This window comes from Xenopus laevis, chromosome 2S (assembly GCF_017654675.1).
Source record: "Xenopus laevis strain J_2021 chromosome 2S, Xenopus_laevis_v10.1, whole genome shotgun sequence".
Lineage (NCBI taxonomy): Eukaryota > Metazoa > Chordata > Amphibia > Anura > Pipidae > Xenopus > Xenopus laevis.
Window position 1 is genome coordinate 83,528,957 of NC_054374.1, and position 22,475 is coordinate 83,551,431.

Consider the following 22,475-nt stretch of genomic DNA (forward strand, 5'->3'; position numbering starts at 1 on the left):
CCAGCCTTTATACATTACATTTTTGCCTAACTAACTATATTAGAAACATTTTTATTTTGCACAGCCTATCTATTTACCCAGTTTTTATTTTGACACTGAACAATTATTTTAAGGATCGTTAGGGACAAGGAGTCGTCATCTTCTATTTCAAATCATGTTTTCATTCCTCTCTGTAGAATCACAAACGCATCTAAAACACTGCACTGTTTTGCCTTCAAATGACACGATTCTGACACTGCCATCAACCTGCTCCCTAACAAGGGAACTGCACATGCGCCCCCACGCTAGATTACGCTTTACGTTAATGTCTCATAGCAGTCGTCTTGCGTCGCACAATAATAAATGAAGAATGGGTTTTCATGTCTTTATAATTGCATCTCGTATACAGTCAGTTATTATTAAACAACACAGACAGAACTCCCCTATAGCGCCTTCTATGTACGTGCTGCTTTTGGGCATGCGCAGTTTTTAGAAGGTGCGTGGAGGGGGGGGTTACGTTTTGGGAGCGCCGTCGCTTTACTACGTCCGGTAATGGTGGCTCTATGTTCGAGTCCATGAGGCGGGGAAACGGAGAACCGAGACGGGGTGCGGGGAAGCAGAAGACGTCCGAGGCAATGGCTGGGGTGTTTGACATTGACCTGGACCAGCCGGAGGACGCGATATCAGACGATGAACTGGAGGACGGGGTAAGGGGAGACCTACTTGGAGTAGTAGAGGCCTGGGAGCCACTTCGGCTCTTACTTCCCTGTTTGCCACTTTCCTCTTGTTATCTGACTTTCATGACTTCAACTGTCTCTGGACTAGCGCTACGCCCTGCTAAATACGTACAATAACATAGTTACACGTCCCTATATTGCTGTAAGTATCTAGTGTAATACGCTGCTTTAACCTCTACTATACAGGGAACTGCCAAGGTGGGAAACTCCATTAGAACTGTAAGTGGAGCAGGGCAAGCGTGTACTTGTCACATTGTCATCATATTGTGCTGCAAGTAAACTTGAAAAATAAATAAATCCAGCCAGGGAGTTCCAAAACGTCTTTATAGTAGGCACCTCCATCATGCGCTTTATAGAAATGTATCGTCATTTACATCAGTCCCTGCCACAATCGATGTGACACATTTATCAGCACAGGGCTGTAAATCTAATCCTGTTAGGACAGAGACACACGCTGCTTTTCGGGAGATTAGTCGCCCAGCTACAAAACGCTTGTTCTTCAGGCGACTAATCTCCCCGAACTACCTTCCCGCGGGCTAGAATGTAAGGGCAGAGACACAAGGGCAGATTCGGGGATATTAGTCGCCGTGAAGAAGAGGAGACTTGTCGCCGGGCTACTAATCTTCCTGAATCTGCCCTAAATCGCAGACAGGATGCCATTTAGATTGCGTCGGCTTTTCGAAGTCGCCCGATGTAGCGGCAACTTCAGATGACTTCGGAAAACGAATCGTTCCAAGTGCCATCCCGCAGGCAATTTTGATTCTAACTGTCGTTAAGGCATTAAAAGGAAATTAGTCGCCCGAAGTAGATTTCCCCCAGTAGCCTTGTCCACCACCCTAAGATTCGGGGAGATTGTCGCCCAGCGACAAATCGCCTCTTCTTCGGGCGACTAATGTCCCTGAAAAGCTTTTCCGTCAGCTAAAATGTAAATCGTCGGCCTGGATGGCACTCGGAACACTTAGTTTTCCGAAGTCATCCGAAGTTGCCTCACTAGGAAACATCAGGCGATTTAGATTCTAGCTGGCGGGAAGGCATTTAGAAGAGATTAGTTGCCTGAAGAAGAAGCAACTAAATCTCACAGAATCTTAGGGCTAGTCCACACGAGGAGATTCGGGGAGATTTTGTCGCCTGGCGACTAATCGCCTTGTCTTTTGAGTGACTATCTCCCCGAACTGCCTCAGCGTTTTCCCCCATAGGCTACAATGAAAAGTCACCTGCACTAATGCACACTCAGTGAGGCAACTTCGGGCAACTATAGAAAACTCATTGCCGTGTGTGCATTAGCGCAGGCGACTTTTCATTCTAGCCTATTCCTTTTACATTATAGTTTGTGTTAGATACACTCTTTACTCTGGAGGTGTTGGACTGTGTTATCTGCTGTGTAAACATTTTTGCCCTATTCAGCTTAAAGGGGAACTATCGCGAAAATGAAAATAATATTTGCTTCAGCTTATTGATATAAGACAATAAATAAAAGCATTTAAAAATTCTCTGCTGTTTCTGAAATAATCAAGTTTATCTTCACTATTCCTCTCTCAGCATCTGTTTCTCTATATTCTGTCTTCATGCAGCAGTTGGGTGTCAGATAGTAATTGACAATTAGATCCATATATCTTATAGGGGGGCTCCTTTTGCCTAAAAGATGTATTATAGCTCACTCTTTTACTGGAATCAGTTGTTTGAGTGAGCTCTAATACATCTGCTGTAATCTGACACCCAACTGCTGCATTAAGACAGAATGAAGAGAAACGTATGCTGAGAGAGGAATAGTGAACATAAACTGGATTATTTCAGAAATGATGCAGAATATTTAATTGTATTTAGAAAGTTTCTTACTTCAGTATGAGGAAGCTTGTATTAAATTTTCATTTTTGGGATAGTTCCCCTTTAAGAGTTGAGGCACACTGAGTGGATCATTGCTTTTTTTCAAACTGCATTTTTTTATGCATGTGAAGGAAGCCACTGTCATTTTCACCCTTCATGTAATTTCTTTGACTGGCCCAGTGTTGGCCTGTGTGGAGCTGCAATGAGCAGATTTTGCCATGACAATGTAAGTGAATGATCCACTCGGTGTGCTCCTGCCCTAAGGAACATGACATAAGGGTAATGTTGTTGCCCGCGTTCAGGTGTGACTACAAAACAAGCAAAATGCTGTGCATTGTCTGCATTGCGTATTAATCATCTCGCTCTTTAATGTGGGTAACAAAGTGACCCTTGTCATTGCCCTATATGGCTGTCCCCATTACCACAGAGCAGCACAGTTATGTAAACTATAGTATCGTTTCTAGATCAAGCACAACACTTTTACCAGTGCAGAGTAACTGTACTGATTGGGTGTGCAGCTTATCAGGTCATGTATGGTACTCTTGGGAGGACCTGCCTGACTGATAATTTATCTGTCGGGCAGGTTTGAAAATCCTGGCGGGTGTCTGATAAGTTACCATAGGCACTCTGTATGTTTGGACCATTTGCTTCTGATTTTAGTGGTTTTAGTGGCCAAATCAGGCAGATATTGCCAAACGAGCAGATCTCACCATGTGGCCAGATTTACTGTTGGGTTTAATTCAGTAGTCAAGGACAGATATTAAAGCCAGAATAAAATGTAATTAAAGGGGCGGTTCACCTTTAAATTAGCTTGTAGAATGTTATAGAATGCCCTATTTTGAGCAACTGTTCAATTGGTCTGCATTTTTTTTTTATAATTTGGAATTATTTGCTGCCACTGCCTTCTGAGTCTTTCAGGCTATCCAATAAGGGTCACTAATCCCAGCAGCCAAAACTATTGGTCTGAGAGGCTATAATGATTTGGTTACTCTTTATAACATGTTTCTTTTTTTGTTCAGGCCCTCACCTATTCATCTTCCTCTCTGTTGAGGAAACCACTTAATAGTTGCTGGTATATCTGACTACAGCAACCAAGCTAGAGAGCTTCATATCAAAAAATAAAAAAGGTCCAATTGCAAATTTTCTGAGAATATTACAGTCTATATCATACTTTGTGTAAATTTAAAAGGAATACCCATTAGGGCAGGGGTCCCCAACCTTTTGTTACCTGTTTGATATTTCTGCCATTTTAATTTTTCCTGGTAATTGAATATCATGGCTATAAATATTGTTTCAGTGTTTATCAGGAGAGGCATTATTTCTACCAGAGCAGCTGTTTGAACTGCTCCTGTCAGTGAAGCAGAAAAGAGATTTTGCCAGATGACAGTATAACTTTATTAAGCACAAAGTAGTCTTTCATAGTTTCAGATTAGATCAGAATTTAGTTTCAAGTATTCCTATCATGGGCTACAAGGATATCTTAGAAGTAAAAAAAAAAAATAGCAGTGCCCTGCTTCCCAGCCAAGTACCACTCGTTTGTTTTTCTAAACAAGAGCCACAGATGCCTTGAGAAAAGTACACAAAATCCTCCATAAATATGACCTTAACCCCTGTTGTAAGATATTTAATGGTAATTATCTGAGGTATTTTACTAAACTTTTATGGCTTTTGTAAAAAATTTTATTTGTCACCCATTGTGGCCACTGTGGGCACTTTAAATGGGTGGATCATTCATGACTTTTCGTATGTTATAGAATTGTCAAGTCTGAGCAATTTTTCAATCATGTGTGTGAATCTGTGCAAAAGTGTTACCTAGTGATAAGTGCAGCAGATATAATGAGTGTCTCACAGGCGTTGATTTCAAATAAAAAGGCTAAAGCCTCCCCAGCCACTAGCATTTGTGGCTTTTAAGGGAGAGAAATTGTCCAAACCAAGGATTAATAAAAAACAACAAGGACATAGGGCCACTGTTAATTTAAAGGGGTGGGTATGAGGGTGCACTAACCACATGAAGCTCAGCCACAGCTTCCGGCTACATTTCAGGTACAAGAGGAGGGTTGTGGGTGCACTCCTAAGGCCATATGAAAACATATTTAAATACAATAATCCCCTGTCTAAAAAAAGAAAAACATGTTTTTTTGTTACAAAGTTATGATCATAAAATTGATAAGCCCGCCATACCACGTCAAGGTAAACCCCATATGGCGGTCCCTAACTTGTTTACCTGTGATCAAAATATAAAAACCTGGTTTCAATCTGTGGACTAGATCCTCCCCCGCCACCTGCATATGCGGCTTAAAAGCCACAAATGCTAGCGGCTGGGGAGGCTATAGCCTTTTTATTTGAAATCAACGCCTGTGAGACACTCATATCTGCTGCACCTATCACTAGGTAACACTTTTGCACATATTTACACACATTACACTCCTCATTAAGCTTTTCCTTTTTCATCTCCTACATCTATCCCCACACCTGTACTTATACTCGCACACATCCACACACGTTTGCACCTATATATACAACTTTACTTTGCCTTAATTTTAGTCTCTTCACAATCGCATATGCAAGTGGCGGGGGGGGGGAGGATCTAGTCCACAGATTGAAACCAAGCTTTTATATTTTGATCACAGGTAAACAAGTTAGGGACCGCCAAGGTTTACCTTGACGTGGTATGGCGGCTTATCAATTTTATGATCATAACTTTGTAACAAAAAACCCTGTTTTTCTTTTTTAAATTATTATTGTATTTAAATATGTTTTCATATGGCCTTAGGAGTGCACCCACAACCCTCCTGTTTTGTACTTTTTATTAGTCGTCTTTCTGATTAAGCCCTCTCCTGTTCATATTGCATTCTGTTATTCAAATCAGTGCATGGTTGCTATGGTAATTTGGACTCTAGCAACTGGCTAAAAACCATAAATAATAGAAAATGTAAACCAACTCAGATTGTCTCAAAATACTCTCTACTTCAATCACACTACATAACACAAAGCTGACCAACCACATTAAAACTTTAAATGAACTGTAGGTAGTGTTTCACTTTGGCTGTCTTTGTAAATTTATCTATGCCTATATTTTTCACTGAATGCTAACTTAAAGGCAAACTCCATCTCATTGTCATTGGGTGTTTTCGAATCACAAAACATTTAATTTTTTTACTTTTTTTCCAGGGTACCTTTATTGAGTTCATGGACCATGGGAGTATATCTTATGAACTGTAAGTTTGTATCAAAGTTTGAGATTTATTCTCTGTTAAAAGTAGTCATTGCCAGAAAAAATAATTCTGCAAAGATAATTTACCTGTCTTAAAAACAGTTATAAAATTGTCGTACCATTTTAAAGGGTAGTTTATGTTCTCTTGCAGAGGCATGGAGCATTGTGAAAAGTTTGAGATCTCAGAGATAAGTGTGAACAAAGGTCCAGAGAAGATACGACCAGAATGTTTTGAGCTTCTTCGTGTACTGGGGAAAGGTGGTTATGGGAAGGTAAGTTTCTAATAGTGTTCATATTTTAGGCTGGACTGCAGATTTTTCAAGGTGCAAAGGCACCTTTTCCCGTACTATTATTAAATAATCTTAAAACACAGCAGATTAGGTTAGCGATGTAAACCAGAAAGTTAGAGCAACCGTTGTGAAATGATAAATACGTGATATATAAGTGGAACTTTTATACATTATCTCATGGATAATCAAAAAGAAATCATATCTTTAGTTTTCTATGCAAATGTATTCTAAAACAATAGAAAAAGCACAGTACCCTTTGCACTGACTCTGAATCCTCACCTTCTAGTGCTTTTAGTCCAAAATACTTAGGGCACAGGTAGCAAATTTGTTCGATTTCCTCCACAGTTTGATTTTATCGGGGTAGAGGAAAGCCTTTTATGCGTAAACCCCCTTAGCAACATTGACAGGCCAAGTGTCAGTCTTGTTGGAGCTGCACAGAGCGGATATAGGCAAGAAAATGTGTGTATGCAGAAGAGGAAACGAAGACTAGTTGAAGAGTTAACCACCCCTATAATACAGGGTTGCCCAAATGATGGATCATGATTGAGCTCTGTCAGATGCAATTGAATTGGTGTATTCATCTTACTATTCATATTTCAAATAATGGATGTTTGTTTAAATTCATTGTTGCTTATATGTAACGTGTGACCAGTTGACAATGGCAGTCCAACACTCCCAAACATAACTCCATTAGCTCTGCCTTTTGGTACTTCTTGTTCAGATTTTTAAGTAAAATGGCTTAGGGATTGGTGTTTATTTAAATTCTCTATTTAAATAATGATCATTCTGCAGTAAATTCTGGGAACCCCTTTATTTAAAAACGAATGTACTGCTAAGCAGGGAGGTGAGACTAGAATCTGTGTGATTAAAACAAATATTTTTGGCCTTTAATTAATTGATCTAAATTGTTTGCAAGTATAATATTCCTCAATGGGGAACACCAGTTATTCAGACTTTATGTGTTGAATAGGTTTTTCAGGTACGGAAAGTAATTGGAGCTCATACAGGAAAAATCTTTGCAATGAAAGTGCTTAAAAAGGTAAGGATTTTATTAAACTTTTGCAAAATACAGAATTAATTGTTTAATTTCAGTAATTACTGTTTGCGTTTGATACATTGATCACAACAATGCATTTTATGCACTGGTTTTTCAAACCTTGGGTTTGAATCCACTGCTTTTTCTGTTTTCATGCACGTGGATGAGTAACTGTAACAGGAACTGTGCTGCCGAGTTGGCATAAAGAAGTATTTGATGCAGAGCTCCAGTTACTCATCTGTCAAAGCAGCAACATGTGGACTGTTTGATGCATGGTAGGGCTCCAATGACAAGTCTGGTGTAGTCTTCTGTTAGCTTAGATCCATTACCAGTTACTGAATTGATTTCCGAGCTTGCTGGCTGTACACTTTTTGAAGTATACAGTATATAAAGGGAAACAATGCCTTGAAAACTGTCTGCATGCCTATATTAATGCATTGTGCTGTAATACATTAGATTTATTCAGTAAAGGTTGTTCTCTTTCTAATAGAATATGTTCTGTTCTGTCTAAGCAGTCCATATTCCTATCTTCCTGGACATAAAGTTGTTTACTGTGGCTTCCAGTGATGCATCCTTGAGTAAATTAATACACCACAATGAAGGTGTGGTGAAAGTAAACTTTATTTAGCTTCTAGGTGATCCATCAAAAGGTGAAACCCTCATCTAAACTGACTATTCAGTTGCATTATTCATTCACCTAGAATAAATAATGAGCTCCTTTTTAACTTCTTAAGTATATCAAGAATCTGCTGTTACTATGTTTTTTTTCTTCTTTTTTTTTTACTTCTGCTGTTTTATCATCTAGGCTATGATTGTACGAAATGCTAAAGACACAGCTCACACTAAAGCTGAGCGGAATATTTTAGAAGAAGTAAAGCATCCTTTCATTGTGGATCTTATTTATGCCTTTCAAACTGGTGGAAAACTCTACCTCATCCTAGAGTATCTTAGCGGTCAGTTTGTATACTTTCTTATCTTCCATTGGGGTAGTAGACCCTACTGTTGCTATTCTGCCCTTCCTGTTGAGCCTCTACCCTCTTCTTTTTTTTTTTGTTGAAGATTTGTTCTGTGTTTTATGTAGAATTTCAAAATTTTAAAGTAAAAAGTGATTTCCCTTTTGTCCATCCTGGATTGTATGGCTTTCTTAGCTGATTTGGTAATAAAACTATAGATATGGGATCTGGAAACCTGATATCCAGAGAACTAAAAATTATGGGAAAAACAGCTCCCAAAATTAAAGATTATTAAATCTGTTGTTGAAATATATATTTTAATGTCTTAAATTGTATCATAGTTTGGCCAGTTTGCTTTTGTGTGTGTTCTATTACTCAAGATTGAAAGTTTTGGTATAAATAATGTAATGTATTTTTTTTTTGTTCACAGGAGGAGAACTCTTCATGCAGCTGGAAAGAGAAGGGATATTTATGGAGGACACAGCCTGGTAAGTTAAAGGGAACATCACCCAGTAGAGCATTCAACAACCTCACTGCTCTCACCGCAAAAAAACACCATAGCCTTTAAAAAAAAATAAAAAAAATAAATAAAAAAAATAAATATTCAATCTGCCCCTTGTTCATTTCTGTGGCACAAAATGATCCCCTAATATATATCTATAATGACCTCTTAATTGTAATCATTTCCACTTGCAAGGACCTTTTCCTAGCAACCAGGTTGCTGCCGAATAAATACCTAAAAAATGCAAATAATAAAAAATGAAAACCAATTGCAAATTGTCTGAGCCTATCACTCATAGTAAACGTTAATTTACAAGTGAACAACCCCTTTAACTTTCTTTGGTACTGTATTGTAAGCTTTAGCAACATTTGAATAAAGCACATACACTGCTACCTCAGTGTCTAGGCTTCTGCTCACTTCTCATAAAAGACTATTAAATTTGTATGGAAAGATCTATTAAAAAAACCATGCTGGTCCAATGCCACTTTTTCACATATCTTATCTCTTATTACCCTCCAAAAGCATTCCTAATACTGATGTCCAACTATCAGGCCTATAGTTTTCAGACCGAGAATGTTAATTTATTTTGCATCACGTTAGCAGTTTGCTATTGTGTAATCTTTCAGCACAATATCAGATGTCAAAGAATCCTGGAAAATTAATTTGGACTATGAATAAACTTTACTATGTATGCAGTTTTTGTGCAACACAAGTCAATTTTGTTTTTGTTTTCCAGTTTTTATTTGGCAGAGATCTCAATGGCTTTAGGACATTTACATCAGAAAGGAATCATTTATCGAGATTTGAAACCAGAGAACATCATGCTTAATCTTCAAGGTGGAAATACAGTAAATAGTTCATATTAAATAATTTGCATGAATGATTTTATACTTTTAATTAAAGAGATTAAGGAGTATTATAACCCTCTGATAACCTGCTGGCAGGTTCTACTAGTCTCAGCTTTTATACTGTGGGTCCATACAAAGAGCAGCTGTGTACTGCATCTGTTTTTAGTGCTCACACAGGGTTTATTTCAACCAGGAAACGCGTAACTGCATTCCAAGGACCAAATTTGCAATTATGCGCACAGTTGGATGCAGCTACTGTTCATGCATACAGAACACAGGACAAATTGTCATATAAGGCTAATATCATACAAGCCATTTAGAGTGTATAACATTGGCATTTGGACGTAACCCTTGGCAACCAGTTTGTATCTGTGCAGGGCTCTGTTTGACAGTTCATCTGGTTTATATGCAACCAAAACTTTCCTCCAAGCAAAGAATCCAAATATAAGCCACTTTGTGAGGCCACTGGGGGGCAACATGTTGTTCATGAGCCACTGGTTGGGAAACATTGCTGTAGAAGATTTTTTTTAAATTATTAACTATAATAACCACTATACCCATTGCCCCCCCCCCACAATCTTAAAGTGATACACCAAAAAACTACTTTTTGCATAGGTTTTGTTTTTGTAAGCAATTGTTAGTTGAAGTTCCTAAACCTGATTGTCCCATCTCAGCCTGTCAGTTAAAGTTTCTGATGCTAACGGACTCCTGCTGCACAAATATGGCAGCCCCCGCATAGACAAACACAGGGAGACAGATAGGTAATGCATTGGGCAAATAAATACGTTATGGCAAAATTATAAGCAGCATGCAGCCAATTTTATGATTGATGTAAAAGGAATAATTTCTGGTGTCAGTATCTCTTTAATTAAAGGTTGTCTTTTGACACCTCAGATGATTGCTACAGTCTATTTTAAGTGAATAACCGACCTAGCAAACTGATGGGATGGTTTACCGTTATTGTTTTAAATTCCTCCCAACAATTTGTCAGCTTGTTTAAATAGACCAGAATCAGCTACATTGTTGATGAGTGTGCAGTCAGCAGTGCAGTCTGACTGTTTATCTTTCAGTTTGATTTAAAGGAAGGCTTTTCCTTAATTTGTTGTATGTTGCTAGACTAAAAAGTAACAGAATACAAATATAATTGTTTTATATAAGAATTGCCCCACTCAACACAGTTCAACATTTGCACCTGATATTTTTGCCAGCTAAGTAACAATCATATTGATGTTCTGTCATAGCTTGTATTCATACAGTTGCCACATGAAACAAATGAAAGACTTCCTAAACTGAAAGACTTCCATGCTCTACTTGCCAGCCAATTTAGCAAAATTTAATTTTAGCTATAATCGGTTTGTGACCCTGAAATAGCTCACGGTCACAGCGCCATACACAGCTCTTTTTAAATAAGTGAGTAATCGCAACTGCCATGCCATGACATTTAACAATATGCTGTGTGTCAAGCCACCAGTTCAAGCTAAACCAACCAACCAACCAAGGATCTTATTTTGGCCAGAACCACATTGCTCCTTTTTAAGGGAATACCTTTAAGTAGTGTGAAATAAATTCAGTTTACTATGTAGACTAGCCACAATATATGGTCTAATTTTTTTTCTGTGCTTTCCTAGCTGTTCGTTTTCTTCTTGTAAGCCAAAGTCTAATTCAGTATCTCTTAAATTTTGTGCAGATTCCCCATTGATTTCTACCTAGTAGTGAAATGTACTTCTGAGTGAGCCTTATACAATACACATTTTTACAAATAATTGAATTTGCTAATGTATGGCTTTAATGTAATTTATAACCACAATAATGGGTGTGTTATTTTATAGATAGCTCTAGTATTTAATGCATAAACATATTTAAATACAGTATTATTAGCTTTATATTTTGAGCTGCATGTCAATTTTTTCCCCAGCTCCAGTTTAGGAAGTGCTTTAATATAATATGTGTTTCTCTTGCTATACATGCTGGATCATTTTAACACGTTTTATTTAAACTTTTAGGGCATGTGAAACTTACTGATTTTGGCCTTTGTAAAGAATCTATCCATGATGGCACAGTCACACACACCTTCTGTGGAACAATCGAATACATGTAAGACTTAAATGTGTGTCCTATTTACCATAGAAGAAATTAGAGGTAAATAGTAAACCTAAATATTATGTTATTGTAATGGGTATCCACAATCAATGATTTGTTTGATTCTTTTTCATGTTTTGGCTCACTTTAGATTGCTTCCTATTGCTTATTTCATCTCCTGTGTTTGTTGTGATACAAATTTGCAAATCAGAAAAAAATACATCATTATTTATGTAGCGCCAGCAATCTACGCACTGCTTTTCAATAATTATAGCTATAGACTGGTAGTTGCATGTTCCCTTTGAACCTTTAACAAAAATAATTATTTAAATATGAACACATGTATGACTATGGCTTAACTTGCTTTATAGAAATAAGTGCTAATTTGTTTAATTTTCCTAGGGCACCGGAAATCTTAATGAGAAGCGGTCATAACCGTGCTGTAGACTGGTGGAGCCTGGGAGCTTTGATGTATGACATGCTGACTGGAGCAGTAGGTGCACTGTTGTTTATGCATGTTTTGCCTCCAGTGACCTTTTAACATATGCTTTTCCTCTAAAGGGCCTAGAATGTGTAACGGCTATTTAGTTTGCTATGCTGATATCTGGTGGTCTTTTTACCTAGGGTTCCCTATATAAGTATAACTATTGGGGTCCCAGTGGTATACTTAACAGTATATAATATGTTGGTTTAGGGAGCCAACTCTTTCCTAAATCCCAAGTTTTAACCCTTTATGTACAATATTTGTTCAACCTTTTGTTAAAGGGATACTGTCATGGGAAAAAAAGTTTGTGTTTTTTTCAAAACGTATTAGTTAATAGTGCAGCTCCAGCAGAATTCTGCACTGAAATCCATTTCTCAAAAGAGAACAGATTTTTTTAGATTTAATTTTGAAATCTGACATGGGGTTAGACATATTGTCAGTTTCCCAGCTGCCCCAATCATGTGACTTGTACTCTGAAAAACCGTCAGTCACTCTTTACTGCTATGCTGCAAGTTGGAGTGATATCACCCCTCCCTTTTCCCCTCTAGCAGCCTAACAACAGAACAATGGAAAGGTAACCAGATACCAGCTCTCTAACACAAGATAACAGCTCCCTGGTTGATCTAAGAACAGCACTCCATAGTAAAAGCCAGGTCCCACTGTGACACATTCAGTTACATTGAGTAGGAGAAACAGCCTGCCAGAAAGCAGTTCCATCCTAAAGCACTGGCTCTTTCTGAAAGCACATGACGACCAGGCAAAATGAGCTGAGATGGCTGCCTACACACCAATATTAAAACAAAATAAAAATACACTTGCTGGTTCAGGAATGAAATTTTATATTGTAGAGTGAATTATTTGCAGTGTAAACATTGTAATATAGAAATAAAGACTGGAACATAAAATCATGACAGAATCCTTTTAAGGCCACTATACCTTAATTTCTTTTATATTGCCTGTCTATAGATATAATAACATGGGTGACCCTTTTAAAATGAAACCTAACAAAACTGGCTTAAAAGTCTTTATTGCCTTTATTCGCCAAATAAGCTGATTCAAGTTAGTTTTAACCTATTCTACCCGGCCAATGTCTTTTAGATTCTCTGTCTGTTAGCTTTCATAGCTCTTCTACTGTTATAATTCCCTAACAAGGAAACAGAAAGGGCATGGTTCTGTAGGTAAGGGTATGTAGTCTTTTGTTGTGGCTGATTCAGTGTTACAGGGAGGCTTCAAGAATCCCACTAAAGTGAGGGATTTTCTTTTTTAAATTGCTCATTATTATGTTTAAGTTTTTCTTTGCACAGCCCTTCTGTTTGTCAGAGAAATGGAAGACCTATGCAAAATTGCTTCTAAATCATCATGGAGGTTTTTTTTTTTTTGGTTTTTTTGAAAGCGTTAACTGTACCTTTTCTATTCTATGTTTGCTCAGTTTGTCGTCTGTACAGCCGTTCTTTGCATTGTTGCTAACTGTAGAACTGTTTTTTTTTATGTTTTAGCCGCCGTTCTCTGGTGAAAACAGAAAGAAAACTATTGATAAAATTCTCAAATGTAAATTAAACTTGCCTCCCTACCTCACTCAAGAAGCCAGAGATCTGCTTAAGAAGGTAGCTATCTAACCATTTAAGATGTGTAAATTTGCCTTACTGGTGCTTTTAGCTTCCCAGGACTAATATGAAGTCAGACAATCCAGCCAGCATCTTCCCAGACTTAATATATTTCTACCGATGTTGTTGCTGAGCAATAATGCTTTGCGGGTTAAAGGGGACCTGTCAATCTAGAAATTATTCCAAATTCTTTTCTTTGGTGTTTGTCAAGCAAAATTAACTGTGTGTACACTATATAACTATTTCAATCTTGTTTGCTTCAGATTTAAATAATTATATAGTGTACACACAGTCTTGGAATTTGCAATCACAGCAGGCAGGCAGACGCCATTTTGTGGGCACTGTTATTAAGGCAAGCTGTGCATCATCCCAAAACCAAAATCTTATTTCTGTGTCATCTCAGGGGGACACGGGGAACACTGGGTTTAAGCTCACTGTTAAATCCGTTTCTCTGTAGTCGCTAGGGGGACACAGGGCGTCCCCTCCTTCTGTGAGATGTTGACCATGTTGGTTCATGATGGAATGTTTTCCCGAGTTACCTGTTATGCAGTTGTTATTCAGATTTTATTCTGATATTACCTGTTCAGCAGTCTCTTTGGTACAACCTGATAAGGTTTGGTTGTTGGGGTTAAGCCAGACCCTCTGGAACACCCCTTTAATAAAATTCAAAGTGTCCTGCCTCCTGGAGGGTGTACCTTAACTCCAGTGTTCCCTGTGTCCCCCTATCGACTACAGAGAAATGAATTTAATGGCGAGAATCAAGAAATCCCGTTTTATGTGCCAGAATTGGCACACATGCCTATGTCCAGGCTAGACAATTAGATGGTGGGGAGAATTTAGGGTTTGCAAGTTAATCTAGGAAGTGCAGAAAGGAAAGTGAAAGTAATTAAATGCCCTGCCTCTATATCTGAGGCATGAACTGAGGTTTTAAAGGGATGTAAAGTTTTCCTATTAAAGGGGTTGTTCACTTTTAAATTAACTTTTGGTATGTTGTAGAGATATGTAGTGATACTCTGAGACAACGTGCAACTGGTTCATTTGTTTATGATTTGTGGTTTTTGAGTTATTCAGCTTTTTATTCAGCAGCTCTCCAGTTTGCAATTTTCCAAATCTGGTTGCTAGGTTCCAAATTACCATAGCAACCATTTATTGATATGGATATAAATGAATGAATATAAATTACTCTATAAACTATAAAAGAGAAAAAATGAAGGCCAGTTGAAAAGTTGCTTAGAATTAGCCATTCTCTAGCATACTAAAATTTAACTTAAAGGTGAACCATCCCTTTAACTTAAAAGGAAGACTTTACATCCCCTTTAAATACCTTTATCTCATTAATGGATGTTTTAATTTAAAAAAAAAAATGTTGGTTTCATGTTTATCTTTAAAGGGGTCGTCCACCTTTCAAACACTTTTTTCGTCCACCTTTCAAACACTTTTTTCATTTGAGTTATCAGATTTTTCACCATAAACAGACTTTTTTCAACTGCTTTTCCGTGTTTTATTTGTTACTGTTTACCCAAAATTGAAGTCTAATGCTTAGACTGGCAACTCAGTGATCCAGGAGCATCTGATCAGTTACAATTTGCTAATTTAGTTGATACATTTAGTTGATACATTTCTCAGCAGCATCTCTGGAGTATTCGCAACAATTGTATCGATTCTAACAGCTGCCTATAATGAAACTCAGATTCTGCTCAGCAGGGACAAAGATAACAAATGTATCAACTAAATGTATCAATTTAGAACAATTAAAGAGTCGGTGACCCCCCCTCCCCCTACAGAGCTGCTTTAGAAGATGAAAAATAAAACTTTACACTTCAATATTAGAAAAACAGCCTCAAACAGAGTAAACAGAGAAACCGTTTTTATTTCTGGTGAACAATCTGAAACCAACTGAACTGAGAAAAGTGTTTGAAGGTGAACAACCCCTTTAAAAGGACTTTTATTCTACAGCGTTTTATGTCTAGGTTACTGGTTACCTTTAATTATTATTTAATTTAATTTGGCGGCTATTTAAGGGGGCACAATTATAGGAAATTTTCACCCTCAAACTTAGTGCAGTCTTTATTAACACACACCTTCAGTGGGAGAAGCAATATTCCTATGTAAAGCTAATGAAGGGGACTGTTCTCAAAACAAGTATCCTGCTCAACAAGGGTTTGCCCTGGGTTGATATCTGTGTGCCAACTGTGCTTTAGTCTGCACTCCACATTTAAGGGATCCCTTCCAATGCTGTACCCTAGATTAGAGGAAGGAGAAGTCGTCATGGTGTGCATCAGCACCATCCCAGTCCAAAAACGTGATGAAATCCCTAAAAGCATTTTTGAATATAAAAAATAATTTATGATAAGCCTTTGTTAATAACAATTAAACCCCATAGAAATTGGAGGGCATGATTTCATATTAGCACTTTTTAGAAAAAAAATAAGAAATAACACATTATGCTGTCTAGGCCAAAAAACATGAAACTTCCTCAATCTGTTAATCATCTTCCTAGAAATACATTTACTGTACCAAACTTTGAACAATAGGGTGACCTATGGAAAAGGGAAGGGGGAACTCTGCTCATTGCCTGGTTAGTGGTCATATAGAGGAGATTTAGTATCCAAGTGTCCCATATTCTGGTGTATACCTCCATATAGTTATCCAGCTGATATAAGTTATTATTCATTGTATATATTCTATTTTAATAATGTGTTTTTTCTAAACCTAAGTTTGTTCTTAATTAAAAAAAAGAAATAAAAAGGCATGTGGCTGAATGTCTCATTTAAAATTATACAGCTGGCTTTTTGCAATTCTAACACTAAAATGTGTGTGTTTCTCTTTGGTATAGCTGCTAAAAAGAAATGCTGCATCTCGTCTTGGAGCAGGAGTTGGAGATGCTGGAGATGTGCAGGTAAGATTTACAATTTGTCTGCCTGGTAAGCATTTGAATGGTTAGTACAGTCTGACATGCTTGTATCAATTTTATGAGTGATATTTCATTGATATTTTGGGAAAGTACTAATTTTGGCAAAGATAGACTTTGCTAAGACTTGGTTTTTTATTTGTTATTTAAACCCACTGTGCTTTAGTTATTTTTGTGATTCGGAGGCTTTCTGCCTGGTGTTCTATGACATTGACAGACTTTACATATTGCCATTTATGGGGCTGCTTTAGTTTTGTATGTGTGAGGTGTGAGAGAGTGAGAGGCATTTTGCAATGCTTTAATAGCAGAATCTGAATAGTTGGCTTAACATTATTAAGCTTTGTCTGTCCACTATTATTGCATGATAATCTTATAGCATTTAGAATACCTAAATTGCTATTCCTGTTGGCTAATCTTGCTTGGAGCTATGCATTAAGATCACTAGGAATGACAACCATTTTAAAGTTTTCATTAGTGTAATAATGACAGTAGTTTAGCGGTGTGAAAGAACCATTCAAAGCAAATTTAATCTGAACATAAAGACTTAAAAGGGGGAAAATTATAACGTTTTTGCAAAGAAAAATGAAACGTAATGCCTTTAAGGTGACAGTAAACAATATTTTCAATGTTTTAGGGTCACTCCTTTTTCAGACACATTAATTGGGATGATCTTCTGGCTCGTAAGGTGGAACCTCCATTTAAACCTCTTTTGGTATGTAAACCGTTTCATTAAGGTTGGGAGCAGTGCTTTGAGTAAAACAGTGCATGTATTAGTTACTATAATAGTGCATAGTTCCATTTTCATAGTTCTTTTATACTGGTTTTGATTAAACATACTTATAATATTTTTGCTAAAACATCATCTGTTTGACATATATTGTCTAGTTTTAAAAATGAAAAATGTAATTTAATATAAAATATATTTTTTTAATTACCTCCCACTCTGCTATAATTAAAATATTTGAGACATTTGAGCTCATTATAAACAAGCCCTTTCTCCTTCCTGCAATCTGTGTCTCAGGTTTACAGATAAGGAGTTCATTATACCGGGGCTTGAACCAGGAATTGTAGTTTAATTATATTCTTTTCAGAAAGTCAAAAACCATAGCCAGAAAATATGTCCAGCACAAGCCTTGTTAATTTAGTGATGAGAATACTTTTATTTTTCTAAAACTAGAGTGCAGTAGTTGGAATTGTTTGGCCAGATTATATGCACAATGTACAACCAGGTTAAGGAGGCCAGTGTCCATTAAAAAGATATAGGAACACAGTCTACATTATTATTGTTAAGTCAAACATGTCATTTTTTTCTTTGCAAAGCAATCTGAAGAGGATGTCAGCCAATTTGATTCAAAGTTTACACGACAGACCCCTGTGGACAGTCCAGATGATGCCACTCTCAGCGAAAGTGCCAACCAGGTGTTTGTGGTGAGTTATTTGTAAAATAGATTATTTTTATCAGCAAAAAAGTAAAGTACCTTGTGAAGTGACACGTAGTGATATACATTTCAGTTATCAGAAACAGCTTAAACTGCTAATTTTAGTAAAGGTATACATTGTGGTAGAAGACCTACCGCATATACTCGAGTATAAGCCGAGTTTTTCAGCATCCAAAATGTGCTGAAAAAGTCTACCTCGGCTTATACTCGGGTCAGCGGGCAGTAGCTGAGATTGCAGTCACTTTTAATCATTCCTTGGGGAGAGACTGCAATATCACACAGCGCCCTCTGTTGGTTATATGAAAGAATAACAGTGCGCCCTCTGTTGGTTATATGTAAGAATAACAGTGACTGCAAAATCACACAGCGCCATCTGTTGGTTATATGAAAGAATAACAGTGACTGCAATATCACACAGCACCCTCTGTTGGTTATATGAAAGAATAACAGTGCGCCCTCTGTTGGTTATATGAAAGAATAACAGTGACTGCAATATCACACAGCACCATCTGTTGGTTATATGAAAGATTAACAGTGACTGCAATATCACACAGCGCCCTCTCCTCTGTTGGTTATATGAAGGATTAACAGTGATGGCAATATCACACAGCACCCTCTGTTGGTTATACGAAAGATTAACAGTGATGGCAATCACACGCCACCCTCGGGTCGGCTTATACTCGAGTATATACGGTATTTACCCATTTTCAGATTTGCTGTTCTAATATACCGTATATAATTATATACTTGGTATTAGTGCTGGAGACACATGAGGGTTTCCAAATTAGTTGTATTATCAAACATAAACATTTTGATACCTTTATCCATAGGAAAATATGTAATTGAATTTTTTTTAAGTATTTAGTCATATACATGTATGGTATCCGTTATCCAGAAAGCTCCCATCTCCCATAGAATCCATTTTATCCAAATACCGTATATTTGAGTATAAGCCGAGGTTTTCAGCAACCCAAATGTGCTGAAAAATCCTACCTCGGCTTATACTCGAGTCAGTAAAAAAAAACTCTGGTAGGTGAAACAGATATTAAGAAGACAGCTGCCTTACCGGTAAATTTGCAGAGAACATGTATCCCACATGATCTGTAGCTGTGCCTGCACCCCGGATTGGGCCCGCAACCCATCCGTGGGGCCCCGATCCCAAGGAGCCAACAGGGAACACCCCCCCCCCCAGCCAGAAACAATAGCGCTTATCCACCACGAAGGAGGAGCAGCAGCGCTGAACTTTTCACAAGGAGTGTGTGGCGCGCTGCCAGCTGAAGTGCGGGTGGTGCACACGCTGACGTCATCATCTCAGCGACGTACAGCAACAACTCCGGGCCGGGCCCCCTGCAAAAAATCTTGAAGGGGCCCAGCGCCGGCTGCAGGAAACAGTATCCCCGGCTTCTGCCTGCCAGCATCTCCGGGCTGCCCCTACCCCAGTGAATCGAATAATCTTTGAAGGGGCCCAGCAGCAGAGAGCAGCTTCCCCTCCCACCCGCTAACAACTCTGGGCAGCCCGGCCCCACAGGTGAAAAATCTTTGAAGGCGCTCGGCACCTACTACAGGGAGCAGCTTCCTGGCTCTCCCGTCCCGTTGGAGCAAATTTACCGGTAAGGCAACTGTCTATCTATTTCATCTACCAGAAGTTTTTTTTTATCATTGTAGGATGAATTAACGTTTTAAGCATCGTGGCTTGATTTATTTTTTTCAGGGGGTGCAATTACCTGCTTGTCCATCAGTCTTAGTTGTGTCTAGGCTTATACTCGAGTCAATACGTTTTCCCGGTTTTCGTAGGTAAAATTAGGTACCTCGGCTTATACTCGGGTCGGCTTATACTCAAGTACATATGGTAATCCAAATTTTGAAAAATTATTTACTTTTTTGCTTTAATAATTAAACAGTACCTTGTACATGATTGTATTAATTTAATGCTTATATGATTTTCTAGTAGACTTAAGGTATGAAGATCCAAATTACGGAAAGATACGTTATCCGGAAAAGCCCAGGTCCCCAGCATTCTGGATAACCAGTCCCATACCTGCATTTTGTTAAAGAAGTGAAATTACTACAGAAGGAAATTTTAGTCTGCTGAGCTTTCTCTGGAAAAATGTAAACTAAAGTAAATGCCCTTAAAGTCTAAAATAGTGCTACAATTGTCTGGCTCAGAGACGTTAAAGAATATTCCACAGAAGGTTATAAAATATCCCTTCCTGTTTATTCTCCCAGGTAAAGTTGTTGTACCCTGTTAGCCATTAAAATGTTACAGGGCAACCTGAATAAAAAGTGGTGTAAAGGTGATACCTTTATTGGCTAACTCATATAATCATAGAAGTTTTCAGAACATTTTAGGGTAATCAGCTTGAAAAGGGAACTAAAATGTTCTGCAAGCTTGCTATGATTATATTTAGTTAGCCAATAAAGGTATCACCTTTATACCACTTTATTTTTCATTTCAAAAGGGTTCACTGTAACATATTTATTCTCCCAAACTGTTCCAGTGCAGACTCAGAACTGAGTCATTTAGGAGCAGATTTATTAGGGTCAAATTGAAAATTAGGATTTTTGGATTTTTTTTAAGGTCAAAATTCTCAAATTCAAAATGTGAATAATCCAAACTCTATTAGAATTTAGAGAGTTATCAAACCGTGCCCCTTTAAAAATTCGTATTAGACTGTTCGCCACCTAAACCCTGCCGAGTTCATTTAAAAGTCAATGGAAGAGGTCCGGGGACCAATTTGGACATGTTACTAGCCTTCCTGACATGCGAGTTTAGTCGAATTCTTATTGAATTTGATTAGAGTTTTCAGGTCGATAATATTTGTTCTAGATTTAGATATTGGATTTTTTAATAAAATAACCCCTCAATCGAATTTTCGAGTTTATTCAAATTTAATAGAGCTAAAAAAATTCGCATGAATTCGACCTTTGATAAATGTGCCTCTTAATGTTATATCTGGTTTGATCGGTAGATCTGCAATAGTAAAATGGACCTTTGATAAGGAGCAACAAAGGCAAATTGGGTACTTTTTTTTTTACATTACTGCATCTTGTCTCATCTCCTTGCTGTAAAATAAATGTTATTTTATCAACTGTGGGGTGAAAAAATAACAGGTTTTCTTTCTAGGGTTTTACCTATGTGGCTCCCTCTGTACTTGAAAGTGTGAAAGAAAAGTTTTCATTTGAACCAAAAATTCGCTCTCCGCGCAGATTCATTAGTAGTCCTCGAACACCCGTAAGGTAAATATTCTTGCAAAGAACTATTGGAAAATATTCTGAATGGATTAAGATTAAACAATTTAAGCACCCCTGAGTTATCAGTATGTTATATTGTTATTCCTATGAAAGGGTGCAGAGGCAGAAAAAAATATTCCTTAAGACAGTTTTGGCTAAAATGGAGTTGTTACATTAAGCAATAAATAAGTCCATGCATAACCAAAGGAGAAAATAACCAAAGGAGAAAATAAGAAATGTGGCAATGTGGTACATTAAATGCTTTAGGATTAATATGCTTCAGTAGATTAATGCCCCTTCCTATTCTCATTAGCACCACACAAGCCAGCTTTATAGGTTTACTATTTTTGAACTGGTTTTTCTACTGGTTTATATATTCGAGATTTTGAAGGTACATGCAAGGCACTTTTATGGGCAGTTTCAAAATGTATTAAAGTGTATTAAAGTTTTAAAGTGCAATTATAGGTAATAGTCGAGCTGCAATTCATTATGTGTAGACATTAGTAAATATTATGCATTTTTCATACCAGATATTCCAGCAATGGTCCTTCTTTCCCATAGCAACTTGCAAGAGTTTGCATGTTTTTCTGTGTGCTTCAGTAGTTTTGTAATATATGATCACAGAGCCAAATATCCTTTACGAATTTCTACCCTAGAGAAAAAAATCTTTTTCTTTTGCCAAATTGCAGGTGCAGGCATCCTGGAGAGAGATCCTGAATTAAAACTCAAAAAAAAAAACTTTTTCTAGTTTTCTTTAATGGGTTTAATATATTTTATTTACAGCCCTGTGAAGTTTTCTGCTGGAGATATCTGGGCAAGAGGGACAGCTGCTGGAACCTCAAACACTCAGACACCAGGGGAGTTTCGAATGGAAGCAGGCGGTGTGGAACAAATGGATGTGACTGTAAGCGGAGAAGCTTCAGCACCGCTACCAATCAGACAATCTAATGCTGGGCCATATAAAAAGCAAGCTTACCCCATAATTTCTAAGCGACCTGAACATCTACGCATGAATCTATGACAGTGCAGTATTTACAGATGTATTCTGACTTACATAGGTGGTAAAATAAAAAGCAAGAATCGATAACTCATAACAAGGCACGAAAGACCCTGTTGGGGGAAGCAAATCATGGAATCGGTTGTTGCACAGAAATGTTTCAAAAGACTAATGTACATTAATTTTTAATAAATAATATATATATATACATATATATCCGTGGTGCAAAAAAAATCAAATTCGGTCAAAACTGGAAACTCTAATTGGAGACTACTTATTTGGTGGATTCTTACCTAATTCTTTCCCTATCAAAGTTGGAAGCTGACAGTATTCATTTACGCATACAT

At 37.5% G+C, this 22,475-nt stretch overlaps 1 protein-coding gene across 1 annotated transcript; it reads left to right on the top strand.

Annotated features, from left to right (window-relative positions):
• Positions 1-574: 574 nt before the first annotated feature.
• On the top strand, positions 575-22,267 carry rps6kb1.S (ribosomal protein S6 kinase B1 S homeolog; the record flags this gene model as incomplete). The annotated part of the gene is given in 15 exon segments (NM_001087466.1): positions 575-686; positions 5,712-5,758; positions 5,906-6,026; positions 7,015-7,083; positions 7,886-8,033; positions 8,464-8,521; positions 9,272-9,372; positions 11,387-11,477; positions 11,865-11,955; positions 13,443-13,550; positions 16,387-16,449; positions 17,096-17,173; positions 17,782-17,889; positions 21,025-21,137; positions 21,915-22,267. Coding segments are annotated over 15 exon segments (1,506 nt in total). The 3' UTR covers positions 22,153-22,267.
• Positions 22,268-22,475: the final 208 nt, after the last annotated feature.